This window comes from Coturnix japonica, unplaced genomic scaffold, assembly GCF_054131305.1.
Source record: "Coturnix japonica strain WE unplaced genomic scaffold, WE-NBRP24 Scf055, whole genome shotgun sequence".
In the NCBI taxonomy this organism is placed as follows: domain Eukaryota; kingdom Metazoa; phylum Chordata; class Aves; order Galliformes; family Phasianidae; genus Coturnix; species Coturnix japonica.
This window is the reverse complement of record NW_028188958.1, coordinates 946,952-965,070: the sequence shown is the minus strand read 5'-3', so window position 1 is coordinate 965,070 and position 18,119 is coordinate 946,952. Positions and strand designations below refer to the sequence as shown.

The 18,119-nt window shown below is 50.8% G+C and overlaps 1 protein-coding gene across 1 annotated transcript in view; it reads right to left on the bottom strand.

Annotated features, from left to right (window-relative positions):
• The window catches only part of LOC107307133 (filamin-C-like), a 145,709-nt gene that overhangs the window by 41,214 nt on the left and 86,376 nt on the right, over window positions 1-18,119 (bottom strand). The window contains exons 24-25 of the mRNA XM_085533205.1: window positions 11,775-11,964; window positions 5,610-5,633 (exon numbers count right to left, since the gene is read on the bottom strand). Of these exons, the coding sequence (XP_085389331.1) occupies window positions 5,610-5,633; window positions 11,775-11,964 (214 nt within the window). The remainder of the gene's footprint in view (window positions 1-5,609; window positions 5,634-11,774; window positions 11,965-18,119) is intronic.

The following is an 18,119-nucleotide window of genomic DNA, read 5'->3' as shown; positions in this document are numbered from 1 at the left end:
CCCATAACTGACCCATAGACTGACCCATAACTGACCCATAACTGACCCATAACTGACCCATAGACTGACCCATAGACTGACCCATAACTGACCCATAACTGACCCATAACTGACCCATAACTGACCCATAGACTGACACATACAGTGAGCTATAGACTGACCCATAGACTGACCCATAACTGACCCATAGACTGACCCATAACTGACCCATAACTGACCCATAACTGACCCATAGACTGACCCATAGACTGACACATACATTGACCTATAGAGCCAACCCACAGCCTGACCCATAACTGACCCATAACTGACCCATAACTGACCCATAGACTGACCCATAACTGACCCATAACTGACCCATAGACTGACCCATAACTGACCCATAACTGACCCATAACTGACCCATAACTGACCCATAGACTGACCCATAACTGACCCATAGACTGACCCATAACTGACCCATAACTGACACATAACTGACCCATAGACTGACACATACATTGACCTATAGAGCCAACCCACAGCCTGACCCATAACTGACCCATAACTGACCCATAACTGACCCATAGACTGACCCATAACTGACCCATAACTGACCCATAGACTGACACATACAGTGACCTATAGAGCCAACCCACAGCCTGACCCATAACTGACCCATAACTGACCCATAACTGACCCATAGACTGACCCATAACCTGACCCATAACTGACCCATAACTGACCCATAACTGACCCATAGACTGACCCATAGACTGACCCATAACTGACCCATAACTGACCCATAGACTGACCCATAGACTGACCCATAACTGACCCATAGACTGACCCACAGCCTGACCCATAGACTGACCCATAACTGACCCATAGACTGACACATACAGTGACCTATAGAGCCAACCCACAGCCTGACCCATAACTGACCCATAACTGACCCATAGACTGACACATAGGCTGACCCATAGACTGACCCATAACTGACCCATAACCTGACCCATAACTGACCCATAACTGACCCATAGACTGACCCATAGACTGACCCATAGACTGACACATACATTGACCTATAGAGCCAACCCACAGCCTGACCCACAGCCTGACCCATAACTGACCCATAACTGACCCATAACTGACCCATAACTGACCCATAACTGACCCATAGACTGACCCATAACTGACCCATAGACTGACACATAACTGACCCATAGACTGACCCATAACTGACCCATAACTGACCCATAGACTGACACATAACTGACCCATAGACTGACCCATAACTGACCCATAACTGACCCATAACTGACCCATAGACTGACCCATAGACTGACCCATAACTGACACATAACTGACCCATAGACTGACACATACATTGACCTATAGAGCCAACCCACAGCCTGACCCATAACTGACCCATAACTGACCCATAGACTGACCCATAACTGACCCATAACTGACCCATAACTGACCCATAGACTGACCCATAACCTGACCCATAACCTGACCCATAACTGACCCATAACTGACCCATAACTGACCCATAACCTGACCCATAACTGACCCATAGACTGACCCATAACTGACCCATAACTGACCCATAGACTGACCCATAACTGACCCATAACTGACCCATAACTGACCCATAACTGACCCATAACCTGACCCATAACTGACCCATACCTGACCCATAACTGACCCATAGACTGACCCATAGACTGACCCATAACTGACCCATAACTGACCCATAGACTGACACATACAGTGACCTATAGAGCCAACCCATAACTGACCCATAACTGACCCATAACTGACCCATAACTGACCCATAGACTGACCCATAACTGACCCATAACTGACCCATAGACTGACCCATAACTGACCCATAACTGACCCATAGACTGACCCATAGACTGACCCATAACTGACCCATAGACTGACCCATAGACTGACCCATAACTGACCCATAGACTGACCCATAGACTGACCCATAGACTGACCCATAGACTGACCCATAGACTGACACATACATTGACCTATAGAGCCAACCCACAGCCTGACCCATAACCTGACCCATAACTGACCCATAGACTGACCCATAGACTGACCCATAACCTGACCCATAGACTGACCCATAGACTGACCCATAACTGACCCATAACTGACCCATAACCTGACCCATAACTGACCCATAACTGACCCATAACTGACCCATAACTGACCCATAGACTGACCCATAACTGACCCATAGACTGACCCATAACCTGACCCATAACTGACCCATAACTGACCCATAACTGACCCATAACTGACCCATAGACTGACCCATAGACTGACCCATAACCTGACCCATAACTGACCCATAACTGACCCATAACTGACCCATAACCTGACCCATAGACTGACCCATAGACTGACACATACAGTGACCTATAGAGCCAACCCATAACTGACCCATAACTGACCCATAACTGACCCATAACTGACCCATAACTGACCCATAGACTGACCCATAACTGACCCATAACTGACCCATAGACTGACACATAGACTGACCCATAACTGACCCATAACTGACCCATAACTGACCCATAACTGACCCATAACTGACCCATAGACTGACCCATAACTGACCCATAGACTGACACATACATTGACCTATAGAGCCAACCCACAGCCTGACCCATAACTGACCCATAACTGACCCATAACTGACCCATAACTGACCCATAACTGACCCATAGACTGACCCATAGACTGACACATACAGTGACCTATAGACTGACCCATAGACTGACCCATAACTGACCCATAACTGACCCATAACTGACCCATAGACTGACCCATAACTGACCCATAACTGACCCATAGACTGACACATAACTGACCCATAGACTGACCCATAACTGACCCATAACTGACCCATAGACTGACACATAGACTGACCCATAACTGACCCATAACTGACCCATAACTGACCCATAACTGACCCATAACTGACCCATAACTGACCCATAGACTGACCCATAGACTGACACATACAGTGACCTATAGACTGACCCATAGACTGACACATACAGTGACCTATAGACTGACCCATAGACTGACCCATAACTGACCCATAACTGACCCATAACTGACCCATAGACTGACCCATAACTGACCCATAACTGACCCATAACTGACCCATAACTGACCCATAGACTGACACATAGACTGACCCATAACTGACCCATAACTGACCCATAACTGACCCATAGACTGACCCATAACTGACCCATAGACTGACACATACATTGACCTATAGAGCCAACCCACAGCCTGACCCATAACTGACCCATAACTGACCCATAGACTGACCCATAACTGACCCATAACTGACCCATAACTGACCCATAGACTGACCCATAACTGACCCATAACTGACCCATAACTGACCCATAACTGACCCATAGACTGACCCATAACTTGACCCATAACTGACCCATAACTGACCCATAGACTGACACATAGACTGACCCATAGACTGACCCATAACTGACCCATAACTGACCCATAGACTGACCCATAACTGACCCATAACTGACCCATAACTGACCCATAGACTGACCCATAACTGACCCATAGACTGACCCATAACTGACCCATAACTGACCCATAGACTGACCCATAACTGACCCACAGCCTGACCCATAACTGACCCATAACTGACCCATAACTGACCCATAGACTGACCCATAGAGCAACTGGCCCATAGACTGACCCATAGACTGACCCATAGGGCAACTGACCCATAGATTGACCCATAGACTGACCCATAGACTGACCCATAGAGCAACTGACCCATACATTGACCCATAGACTGAGCCATAGAGCAACTGACCCATAGACTGGCCCATAGATTGACCCATAGAGCAACTGACCCATAGACTGACCCATAGACTGACCCATAGAGCAACTGACCCATAGACTGACCCATAGACTGACCCATAGATTGACCCATAGAGCAACTGGCCCATAGACTGACCCATAGATTGACCCATAGAGCAACTGACCCAGAGACTGACCCATAGATTGACCCATAGAGCAACTGACCCGTACATTGACCCATAGACTGACCCATAGAGCAACTGACCCATAACCTGACCCATAGACTGACCCATAACCTGACCCATAGACTGACCCATAGGGCAACTGACCCATAGATTGACCCATAGACTGACCCATAGACTGACCCATAGAGCAACTGACCCATAGAGCAACTGACCCATAGATTGACCCATAGAGCAACTGACCCAGAGACTGACCCAGAGACTGACCCATAGATTGACCCATAGAGCAACTGGCCCATAGACTGACCCATAGATTGACCCATAGAGTAACTGACCCATAACCTGACCCATAGACTGACCCATAGGGCAACTGACCCATAGACTGACCCATAGATTGACCCATAAACTGACCCAGAGAGCAACTGACCCATAACCTGACCCATAGACTGACCCATAGGGCAACTGACCCATAGATTGACCCATAGACTGACCCATAGACTGACCCATAGAGCAACTGACCCATAACCTGACCCAAAGACTGACCCATAGGGCAACTGACCCATAGATTGACCCATAGACTGACCCATAGAGCAACTGACCCATTGATCTGACCCATAGACTGACCCATAGAGCAACTGACCCATTGATCTGACCCATAGAGCAACTGACCCATAACCTGACCCATAGACTGACCCATAGACTGACCCATAGACTGACCCATAGAGCAACTGACCCATAACCTGACCCATAGACTGACCCATAGACTGACCCATAGACTGACCCATAGAGCAACTGACCCATAACCTGACCCATAGACTGACCCATAGCTCCCCAGGGCGCAGCGTCAGGAACGCGCAGCCGCCTGTGGGCAGCAACAACGGCCCATATGTTCACCCATACATTGACCTATAGAACCAACCCACAGCTGACCCATAGAGCTCACCTATAGCTGACCCATAAAGCAACTGACCCATAGCCTGACCCATAGCTGACCCATAGAGCATCTGACTCACTGCCTGACCCATAGAGCTCACCCATAGATTGACCCACATCCTGACCCATAGATTGACTCATAGACTGACCCATAGAGCGACCTATAGCCTGACCCATAGCCTGACCCACAGAGCCAACCCACAGCCTGACCCATAGATCTGACACACAGCCTGACCTATAGAACTGACCCATAGAGCTCACCCATACATCTGCCCCATAGATTTGACCCACAGATCTGACCCATAGAGCTGATCCACAGATCTGACCCATAACCTGACCCATAGATCTGAACCATAACCTGCCCCATAAATCTGACCCACAGCCCGGTCCTATAACTCAGCCCCATAGCCTGGCCCTGTAGCTCAGCCCCATAGCCTGGCCCTATAGCTCTTCCCTATAGCTCAGCCCCATAGCCTGGCCCTATAGCTCCGCCCCATAGCTCAGCCCCATAGCCTGGCCTTATAGCTCCGCCCCATAGCTCAGCCCCATAGCCTGGCCCTATAGCTCAACCCCATAGCTCAGCCCCATAGCCTGGCCCTATAGCTCAACCCGCAGCCCAGCCCCACTTACCCAGTCCGTGACCCCCAATGGAGACTGCAAAGAGAGGGGGGAGGGGGGGGGAAAGCGGTGAGTGGGGTGCGGTGTGGGGCAGGGGGGGGTGGGGGCGGTGTGGGGCAGAGGGGGGTGGGGGCGGTGTGGGGCAGAGGGGGGGAGGTGTGGGGCAGAGGGAGGTGTGGGGCAGAGGGGGGGAGCGTGGGGCGGTGTGGGGCAGGGGAAGGTGTGAGGCTCTGGGGTGTTATGGGGCAGCGCTATGGGGCAGCACAGGGATCTGTGGGGCAGCACAGGGATATATGGGGCAGTGCTATGGGGTGTTATGGGGCAGCGCTATGGGGCAGCACAGGGATCTGTGGGGCAGCATTATGGGGTGTTATGGGGCAGCGCTATGGGGCAGCAGAGGGATCTATGGGGCAGCGCTATGGGGTGTTATGGGGCAGTATGGGGCAGCACAGGGATCTGTGGGGCAGCACTATGGGGTGTTATGGGGCAGCGCTATGGGGCAGCACAGGGATCTATGGGGCAGCGCTATGGGGTGTTATGGGGCAGTATGGGGCAGCACAGGGATCTATGGGGCAGCGCTATGGGGTGTTATGGGGCAGTATGGGGCAGCACAGGGATCTGTGGGGCAGCACTATGGGGTGTTATGGGGCAGCACAGATGGGAGTTATGGGGCAGCGCTATGGGGTGTTATGGGGCAGTATGGGGCAGCACAGGGATATATGGGGCAGCGCTATGGGGCAGCACAGGGATCTGTGGGGCAGCGCTATGGGGTGTTATGGGGCAGCGCTATGGGGCGTTATGGGGCAGCGCTATGGGGCAGCACAGGGATCTGTGGGGCAGCAGTATGGGGCTGTATGGGGTACCGAGGGGCAGCACAGCAGGGAGTTATGGGGCAGTGCTATGGGGCAACACAGTGATGCGATGGGGCACCGAGGGGCAGCGCAGGGGTCTATGGGGCAGCACAGTGGCACTGTGGGGCAGCACAGTAATCTATGGGGCAGCAAAGCATTGCTATGGGGCAGTGCAGTGATCTATGGGGCAGCACAGCATTGCTATGGGGCAGTGCAGTGATCTATGGGGCAGCACAGCATTGCTATGGGGCAGCGCATCGATATATGGGGCAGCACTGGGATGTAAGAGGCAACACAGCGATCTATGGGGCAGCACAGAAGCGCAATGGGGCAGCACAGCGATCTATGGGGCAGCAGAGCATTGCTATAGGGCAGCACTAGTATCTATGGGGCAGCACAGCTTTGCTATGGGGCAACATAGTGCTGGTATCTATGGGGCAGCATGGAGCTCTATGAGGCAGTAACAGTATCTATGGGGCAGCACAGCGTATCTATAGGGCAGCACGATTATCTATAGGGCAGCCTAGCATTCTCTATAGGGCAGCACTATTCTCTATATGGCAGCCCTATTATGTATATGGCAGCACTATTATGTATATGGCAGCCCTATTACCTATATGGCAGCCCTATTACGTATATGGCAGCCCTATTATGTATATGGCAGCCCTATTATCTATATGGCAGCCCTATTATGTATATGGCAGCCCTATTACGTATATGGCAGCCCTATTAAGTATATGGCAGCCCTATTATCTATATGGCAGCCCTATTATGTATATGGCAGCCCTATTAAGTATATGGCAGCCCTATTATCTATATGGCAGCCCTATTATCTCTATGGCAGCCCTATTACCTATATGGCAGCCCTATTACGTATATGGCAGCCCTATTATGTATATGGCAGTCCTATTACGTATATGGCAGCCCTATTAAGTATATGGCAGCCATATTATCTATATGGCAGCCCTATTCTCTCTATGGCAGCCCTATTACCTATATGGCAGCCCTATTATGTATATGGCAGCCCTATTACCTATATGGCAGCCCTATTACGTATATGGCAGCCCTATTATGTATATGGCAGCCCTATTATGTATATGGCAGCCCTATTACGTATATGGCAGCCCTATTATGTATATGGCAGCCCTATTATGTATATGGCAGCCCTATTATATATATGGCAGCCCTATTACGTATATGGCAGCCCTATTATGTATATGGCAGCTCTATTATGTATATGGCAGCCCTATTATGTATATGGCAGCCCTATTATGTATATGGCAGCCCTATTACGTATATGGCAGCCCTATTATGTATATGGCAGCTCTATTATGTATATGGCAGCCCTATTATGTATATGGCAGCCCTATTACGTATATGGCAGCCCTATTATGTATATGGCAGCTCTATTATGTATATGGCAGCCCTATTCTCTCTATGGCAGCACTATTACATATATGGCAGCCCTATTACCTATATGGCAGCCCTATTACGTATATGGCAGCCCTATTCTCTCTATGGCAGCCCTATTATGTATATGGCAGCCCTATTACGTATATGGCAGCCCTATTATGTATATGGCAGCCCTATTCTCTCTATGGCAGCCCTATTCTCTCTATGGCAGCCCTATTACGTATATGGCAGCCCTATTATGTATATGGCAGCCCTATTATGTATATGGCAGCCCTATTATGTATCTGGCAGCCCTATTATCTATATGGCAGCCCTATTATGTATATGGCAGCCCTATTACGTATATGGCAGCCCTATTACGTATATGGCAGCACTATGGTCTATAGGGCAGCCCTATTACGTATATGGCAGCCCTATTATGTATATGGCAGCCCTATTACGTATATGGCAGCCCTATTATGTATATGGCAGCCCTATTCTCTCTATGGCAGCCCTATTATGTATATGGCAGCCCTATTACATATATGGCAGCCCTATGTTCTATATGGCAGCCCTATTATGTATATGGCAGCCCTATTCTCTATATGGCAGCACTATGGTCTATATGGCAGCCCTATTATGTATATGGCAGCCCTATTCTCTATATGGCAGCACTATTACGTATATGGCAGCCCTATTACGTATATGGCAGCACTATGGTCTATAGGGCAGCCCTATTCTCTTTATGGCAGCCCTATTACATATATGGCAGCACTATGGTCTATAGGGCAGCCCTATTATGTATATGGCAGCCCTATTCTCTATATGGCAGCACTATTACGTATATGGCAGCCCTATTACGTATATGGCAGCACTATGGTCTATAGGGCAGCCCTATTACCTTTATGGCAGCCCTATTACGTATATGGCAGCCCTATTATGTATATGGCAGCCCTATTCTCTCTATGGCAGCCCTATTATGTATATGGCAGCCCTATTATCTCTATGGCAGCCCTATTACCTATATGGCAGCCCTATTCTCTCTATGGCAGCCCTATGGTCTATATGGCAGCCCTATTATGTATATGGCAGCCCTATTCTCTCTATGGCAGCACTATGGTCTATAGGGCAGCCCTATTCTCTCTATGGCAGCCCTATAATCTATATGGCAGCTCTATTCTCTATATGGCAGCCCTATTATGTATATGGCAGCCCTATTCTCTATACGGCAGCACTATGGTCTACAGGGCAGCCCTATTACGTATATGGCAGCCCTATGGTCTATATGGCAGCCCTATTCTCTCTATGGCAGCACTAAGGTCTATATGGCAGCTCTATTACGTATATGGCAGCCCTATTACATATATGGCAGCCCTATTACGTATATGGCAGCCCTATTATGTATATGGCAGCCCTATTCTCTATATGGCAGCCCTATTATGTATATGGCAGCCCTATTATGTATATGGCAGCCCTATTACGTATATGGCAGCCCTATTATGTATATGGCAGCCCTATTATGTATATGGCAGCCCTATTCTCTTTATGGCAGCCCTATTCTCTTTATGGCAGCCCTATTCTCTCTATGGCAGCCCTATTACGTATATAGCAGCCCTATTCTCTATATGGCAGCCCTATTCTCTCTATGGCAGCCCTATTATCTATATGGCAGCACTATGGTCTATAGGGCAGCCCTATTACCTTTATGGCAGCCCTATTACGTATATGGCAGCCCTATTATGTATATGGCAGCCCTATTCTCTCTATGGCAGCCCTATTATGTATATGGCAGCCCTATTACATATATGGCAGCCCTATGTTCTATATGGCAGCCCTATTATGTATATGGCAGCCCTATTCTCTATATGGCAGCACTATGGTCTATATGGCAGCCCTATTCTCTCTATGGCAGCACTATGGTCTATAGGGCAGCCCTATTCTCTCTATGGCAGCCCTATAATCTATATGGCAGCTCTATTCTCTATATGGCAGCCCTATTATGTATATGGCAGCCCTATTATGTATATGGCAGCCCTATTCTCTATACGGCAGCACTATGGTCTATAGGGCAGCCCTATTACGTATATGGCAGCACTATGGTCTATATGGCAGCCCTATTCTCTCTATGGCAGCACTAAGGTCTATATGGCAGCTCTATTACGTATATGGCAGCCCTATTACATATATGGCAGCCCTATTACGTATATGGCAGCCCTATTATGTATATGGCAGCCCTATTCTCTATATGGCAGCCCTATTATGTATATGGCAGCCCTATTATGTATATGGCAGCCCTATTACGTATATGGCAGCCCTATTATGTATATGGCAGCCCTATTATGTATATGGCAGCCCTATTCTCTATAGGGCAGCCCTATTATGTATATGGCAGCCCTATTATCTCTATGGCAGCCCTATTACCTATATGGCAGCCCTATTCTCTCTATGGCAGCCCTATTCTCTCTATGGCAGCCCTATTACGTATATGGCAGCACTATGGTCTATAGGGCAGCCCTATTCTCTCTATGGCAGCCCTATTACGTATATGGCAGCCCTATTATGTATATGGCAGCACTACGGTCTATATGGCAGCCCTATTCTCTCTATGGCAGCCCTATTATCTATATCGCAGCACTATGGTCTATAGGGCAGCCCTATTACGTATATGGCAGCACTATGGTCTATAGGGCAGCCCTATTCTCTCTATGGCAGCCCTATTACGTATATGGCAGCCCTATTATGTATATGGCAGCCCTATTCTCTCTATGGGAGCACTATGGTCTATATGGCAGCACTATGGTCTATATGGCAGCACTATGGTCTATATGGCAGCTCTATTACGTATATGGCAGCCCTATTACATATATGGCAGCACTATGGTCTATATGGCAGCCCTATTACATATATGGCAGCACTGTGGTCTATAGGGCAGCCCTATGGTCTATATGGCAGCCCTATTCTCTCTATGGCAGCACTATGGTCTATATGGCAGCCCTATTATGTATATGGCAGCCCTATTCTCTCTATGGCAGCACTGTGGTCTATATGGCAGCCCTATTCTCTCTATGGCAGCTCTATGGTCTATATGGCATCCCTATTATGTATATGGCAGCACTATTCTCTCTATGGCAGCACTATGGTCTATATGGCAGCCCTATTACGTATATGGCAGCCCTATTACGTATATGGCAGCACTATGTTCTATAGGGCAGCCCTATTACGTATATGGCAGCACTATGTTCTATAGGGCAGCCCTATTACGTATATGGCAGCCCTATTCTCTCTATGGCAGCACTATGGTCTATAGGGCAGCCCTATTGTCTATATGGCGGCCCTATTCTCTCTATGGCAGCACTATGGTCTATATGGCAGCCCTATTACGTATATGGCAGCACTATTATGTATATGGCAGCCCTATTACCTATATGGCAGCCCTATTCTCTCTATGGCAGCCCTATTACGTATATGGCAGCCCTATTATGTATATGGCAGCCCTATTCTCTCTATGGCAGCCCTATTACCTATATGGCAGCCCTATTACGTATATGGCAGCCCTATAATGTATATGGCAGCCCTATTCTCTCTATGGCAGCACTGTGGTCTATAGGGCAGCCCTATTACGTATATGGCAGCACTATGGTCTATATGGCAGCCCTATTCTCTCTATGGCAGCCCTATTATGTATATGGCAGCACTATGGTCTATATGGCAGCCCTATTATGTATATGGCAGCCCTATTCTCTCTATGGCAGCACTATGGTCTATAGGGCAGCCCTATTACGTATATGGCAGCCCTCTTACGTATATGGCAGCCCTATTATCTATATGGCAGCCCTATTATCTATATGGCAGCCCTATTACCTATATGGCAGCCCTATGTTCTATATGGCAGCCCTATGTTCTATATGGCAGCCCTATTGCCTATGGCACGTACCGGTGACGTGGCACTTGCTGGCGTCTCCGCTGGGCGCCGCGTGGATGCGGAATGGGGACGCGGGGATGTCGTCGCCCCCGTAGCGCACAGCGATGCTGTACCGACCCACCATACGGGGCAGGTAACGCACCACAAACGTCCCGTCACCGCGATCCTCGATCGACGCCTCCGTGGGGCGGCCCTCGGGGTCCTGGGGGGGTATAGGGGTTAGAGAGGGGGTGTATGGGGTGTATGGGGGGTATAGGGGTTAGAGAGGGGGTATAGGGGGTGTATGGGGGGTATAGGGGTTAGAGAGGGGGTATATGGGGTGTATGGGGGGTATAGGGTTAGACAGGGGGTATATGGGGATGTATGGGGTATAGGGGTTAGAGAGCGGGGTATATGGGGGTGTATGGGGTATAGGGGTTAGAGAGGCGGTATATGGGGTGTATGGGGGGTATAGGGGGTATAGGGGTTAGAGAGGGGGTATATGGGGTGTATGGGGGGTATAGGGTTAGAGAGGGGGTGTATGGGGTGTATGGGGGGTATAGGGTTAGAGAGGGGGTGTATGGGATGTATGGGGTATGGGGGGTATGGGGGTATGGGGTTGTATGGGGTATGGGGGGTATAGGGGTTAGAGAGGGGGTATATGGGGGTGTATGGGGTATAGGGGTTAGACAGGGGGTATATGGGGGTGTATGGGGGATATAGGGGTTAGAGAGTGGGTATAGGGGGTGTATGGGGGGTATAGGGGGTATGGGGGTATGGGGGTGTATGGGGTATGGGGGGTATAGGGGTTAGAGAGGGGGTATATGGGGGTGTATGGGGTATGGGGTATAGGGGTTAGACAGGGGGTATATGGGGGTGTATGGGGGATATAGGGGTTAGAGAGTGGGTATAGGGGGTGTATGGGGGGTATAGGGGGTATGGGGGTATGGGGGTGTATGGGGTATGGGGGGTATAGGGGTTAGAGAGGGGGTATATGGGATGTATGGGGTATAGGGGGGTATAGGGGTTAGAGAGGGGGTATATGGGGGTGTATGGGGGTGTATGGGGGGTATATAGGGGTTAGAGAGGGGATATATGGGGGTGTATGGGGTTATAGGGTTACACAGGGGGTATATGGGGTGTATGGGGGGTATAGGGTTAAGATAGGGGGTATATGGGGTGTATGGGGGGTATAGGGGTTAGAGAGGGGGTATATGGGGGTGTATGGGGTATAGGGGGGGTATAGGGGTTAGACAGGGGGTATATGGGGTGTATGGGGGGTATATGGGGGTTAGAGAGGGGGTATATGGGGTGTATGGGGGTATAGGGGTAAGATAGGGGGTATATGGGGTGTATGGGGGGTATAGGGGTTAGAGAGGGGGTATATGGGGTGTATGGGGGGTATAGGGGTTAGAGATGGGGTATATGGGATGTATGGGGGATAGGGGGTATAGGGTTAGACAGGGGGTATATGGGGTGTATGGGGGGTATAGGGTTAGACAGGGGGTATATGGGGTGTATGGGGGGTATAGGGTTAGACAGGGGGTATATGGGATGTATGGGGTATGGGGTGTATGGGGGTATGGGGGTGTATGGGGGTGTATGGGGTATGGGGTATAGGGGTTAGACAGGTGGTATATGGGATGCATGGGGTTATAGGGTTAGACAGGGGGTATATGGGATGTATGGGGGGTATAGGGGTAAGATAGCGGGTATATGGGGGTGTATGGGGGTGTATGGGGGGTATAGGGGTTAGAGAGGGGGTATATGGAGTGTATGGGGGGTATAGGGGTTAGAGAGGGGGTATATGGAGTGTATGGGGGGTATAGGGGTTAGAGAGCGGGTATATGGGGGTGTATGGGGTTATAGGGTTAGACAGGGGGTATATGGGGGTGTATGGGGTTATAGGGTTAGACAGGGGGTATATGGGGGTATATAGGGGGTATAGGGGTTAGAGAGGGGGTATATGGGGGTGTATGGGGGGTATAGGGGTAAGATAGGGGGTATATGGGGTGTATGGGGGGTATAGGGGTAAGATAGGGGGTATATGGGGATGTATGGGGGGTATAGGGGTAAGATAGGGGGTATATGGGGTGTATGGGGGTATAGGGGTAAGATAGGGGGTATATGGGGTGTATGGGGAGTATAGGGGTAAGATAGGGGGTATATGGGATGTATGGGGTATGGGGGGTGTGGGGGGTATGGGGGTATGGGGGTGTATGGGGTATGGGGGGTATAGGGGTTAGACAGGGGGTATATGGGGGTGTATGGGGTTATAGGGTTAGACAGGGGGTATATGGGGGTGTATGGGGGGTATAGGGGTAAGATAGGGGGTATATGGGGGTGTATGGGGGGTATAGGGGTAAGATAGGGGGTATATGGGGGTGTATGGGGGGTATAGGGTTAGAGACGGGGTATATGGGGGTGTATGGGGGGTATAGGGGTTAGAGAGGGGGTATATGGGATGTATGGGGTATAGGGGGGGTATAGGGGGTATAGGGGGTATGGGCTATGGAGGGTATAGGGGTTAGACAGGGGGTATATGGGGGTGTATGGGGTTATAGGGTTAGACAGGGGGTATATGGGGGTGTATGGGGTTATAGGGTTAGACAGGGGGTATATGGGGTGTATGGGGTTATAGGGTTAGACAGGGGGTATATAAGGTGTATGGGGTTATAGGGTTAGACAGGGGGTATATGGGATGTATGGGGTTATAGGGTTAGAGAGGGGGTATATGGGGTGTATGGGGGGTATAGGGGTAAGATAGGGGGTATATGGGATGTGTTGGGGGTATAGGGTTAGACAGGGGGTATATGGGGGTGTATGGGGGATATAGGGGTTAGACAGGGGGTATATGGGGGTGTATGGGGTATGGGGTATAGGGGTTAGAGAGAGGGTATATGGGGTGTATGGGGGGTATAGGGGTTAGAGAGGGGGTATATGGGGTGTATGGGGGTTATAGGGGTTAGACAGGGGGTATATGGGGTGTATGGGGGGTATAGGGGTCAGAGAGGGGGTATATGGGGGTGTATGGGGGTTATAGGGGTTAGACAGGGGGTATATGGGATGTATGGGGGGTATAAGGGTAAGATAGGGGGTATATGGGGTGTATGGGGGGTATAGGGGTAAGATAGGGGGTATATGGGATGTATGGGGTTATAGGGTTTGACAGGGGTTATATGGGATGTATGGGGGGTATAGGGGTTAGACAGGGGGTATATGGGATGTATGGGGTTATAGGGTTAGACAGGGGGTATATGGGATGTATGGGGGGTATAGGGTTAGACAGGGGGTATATGGGGGTGTATGGGGTTATAGAGTTAGACAGGGGGTATATGGGATGTATGGGGGGGTATAGGGGTTAGAGAGCGGGTATATGGGGGTGTATGGGGGGTATAGGGGTTAGAGAGGGGGTATATGGGATGTATGGGAAGTATAGGGGTTAGACAGGGGGTATATGGGATGTATGGGGGGTATAGGGGTTAGACAGGGGTATATGGGATGTATGGGGGGTATAGGGGTTAGATAGGGGGTATATGGGGGTGTATGGGGTTATAGGGTTAGACAGGGGGTGTATGGGGGTGTATGGGGGGTATAAGGGTAAGATAGGGGGTATATGGGGGGTATAGGAGTATGGGGGGTATGGGGGGTAATGGGGGGTTATATGGGGGTTATAGGGGGCATGGGAGATACGGGGGGGTATATGGGGATATAGGAGGGAGTATGGGGTATAGGGTGTATGGGGGGTATGGGGGGTATAGGGAGTATGGGGGGTATAGGGGGTATAGGGCGTGGTATGTGGGGGTATAGGGGGGTATCGGAGGTATAGGGGGTGGTATGGGGTGGGGTATGGGGGATATAGGGGGTATAGGGGGAATAGGGGGGTATATGGGGGGTATAGGGGGAATAGGGGGATATAGGGGGATATAGGGGGGAGTATGGGGTATAGGGAGTATGGGGGGTATAGGGGGGTATAGGGAGTGGTATGTGGGGGTATAGGGGGGTATCAGGGGTATAGGGGGTGGTATGGGGTGGGGTATGGGGGATATAGGGGGTATAGGGGGGGAGTAAGGGGTATTGGGGGGTGTTTGGGGTAAAGGGGGTATGGGGGGGATAGGGGGCTATAGGGAGTATGGGGGGTTTAGGGGGGTGTAGGGGGTATAGGGGGTATGGGGGTATGGGGGTGTATGGGGGTATATGGGCTATAGGGGGTATATGGGGGGTATGGGGTATGGGGGGTATGGGGGGTAATGGGGGGTCATATGGGGGTTATAGGGGGCATGGGGGGTATGGGGGGGTATATGGGGATATAGGGGGGAGTATGGGTTATAGGGTGTATGGGGAGTATGGGGGGTATAGGGAGTATGGGGAGTATAGGGGTTATAGGGAGTGGTATGTTGGGGTATGGGGGATATCGTGGGTATAGGGGGTGGTATGGGGTGGGGTATGGGGGATATAGGGGGTATAGGGGGAATAGGGGGGTATATGGGGGGTATAGGGGGAATAGGGGGATATAGGGGGATATAGGGGGGAGTATGGGTTATAGGGTGTATGGGGGGTATGGGGGGTATAGGGAGTATGAGGGGTATAGGGGGGTATAGGGAGTGGTATGTGGTGGTATAGGGGGTGGTATGGGGTGGGGAATGGGGTATATAGGGGGTATAGGTGGGGAGTAGGGGGTGTATATGGGAGGTATAGGGTGGCATATGGGGGGCATGGGGGGTATAGGGAGTATGGGGGGTATAGGGGGGTAAGGGGGGCATAGAGGGCATTGGGGGTATGGGGGGGTGTTTGGGGTATAGGGGGTATGGGGGGGATAGGGGGCTATAGGGAGTATGGGGGGTTTAGGGGGGTGTAGGGGTTATAGGGAGTATGGGGGTGTATGGGGGTGTATGGGGTATAGGGGGTATATGGGGGGTTATAGGGGGTATGGGGGGTAATGGGGGGTTATATGGGGGTTATAGGGGGGATGGGGGGTATGGGGGGGTATATGGGGATATAGGGGGGATTATGGGGTATAGGGTGTATGGAGGGTATGGGAGGTATAGGGAGTATGGGGGGTATTGGGGGGTAAGGGGGGTATAGGGGGTATCGGGGGTATAGGGAGTGGTATGTGGGAGTATAGGGGGGTATCGGGGGTATAGGGGGTGGTATGGGGTGGGGTATGGGGGATATAGGGGGTATAGGGGGAATAGGGGGGTATATGGGGGGTATAGGGGGATATAGGGGGGAGTATGGGTTATAGGGTGTATGGGGGGTATGGGGGATATAGGGAGTATGGGGGTATAGGGGGGTATAGGGAGTGGTATGTATGGGTATAGGGGGGTATCAGGGGTATAGGGGGTGGTATGGGGTGGGATATGGGGGATATAGGGGGTATAGGGGGGGAGTAGGGGGTATTGGGGGGTGTTTGGGGTAAAGGGGGTATGGGGGGGATAGGGGGCTATAGGGAGCATGGGGGGTTAAGGGGTTGTAGGGGGTATGGGGTGTATAGGGGTATGGGGATGTATGGGGGTGTATGGGGTATAGGGTGTTATATGGGGGTTATAGGGGGCACCGGGGGTATGGGGGGGTATATGGGGATATAGGGGGGTGTATGGGGTATAGGGTGTATGGGGGGTATGGGGGGTATAGGGAGTATGGGGAGTATAGGGGGGTAAGGGGGGTATAGGGGGTATTGGGGGTATAGGGAGTGGTATGTGGAAGTATAGGGGGGTATCGGGGGTATAGGGGGTGGTATGGGGTGGGGTATGGGGGATATAGGGGGTATAGGGGGAATAGGGGGGTATATGGGGGGTATAGGGGGAATAGGGGGATATAGGGGGATATAGGGGGGAGTATGGGTTATAGGGTGTATGGGGGTATGGGGGGTATAGGGAGTATGGGGAGTATAGGGGGGTATAGGGAGTGGTATGTGGGGGTATGGGGGATATCGTGGGTATATGGGGTGGTATGGGGTGGGGTATGGGGGATATAGGGGGTATAGGGGGAATAGGGGGGAATAGGGGGGATATATGGGGGGTATAGGGGGTATAGGTGGTATAGGGGATATAGGGGGTATAGGGGGTATAGGGGGGATATATGGGGGGTATAGGGGGTATAGGTGGTATAGGGGATATAGGGGGTATAGGGGGTATGGGGGATATGGGGGGTATTGGGGGTTTAGGGGGTATGGAGGATATGGGGGGTATAGTGGGTATGGGGATATAGGCCCCATAAGTGCCCCGTCCCAGCCCCATAAGTTTCCCCTCGCAGCCCTATAAATAACCCCCCACCCCATAATTGCCCCCTCCCAGCTCCACAAGTGCCCCCCCCAAACCCCATAAGTCCACCCCCCCAACCCCATAAGTGCCCCCTCCCAACCCTATAAATGCCCCC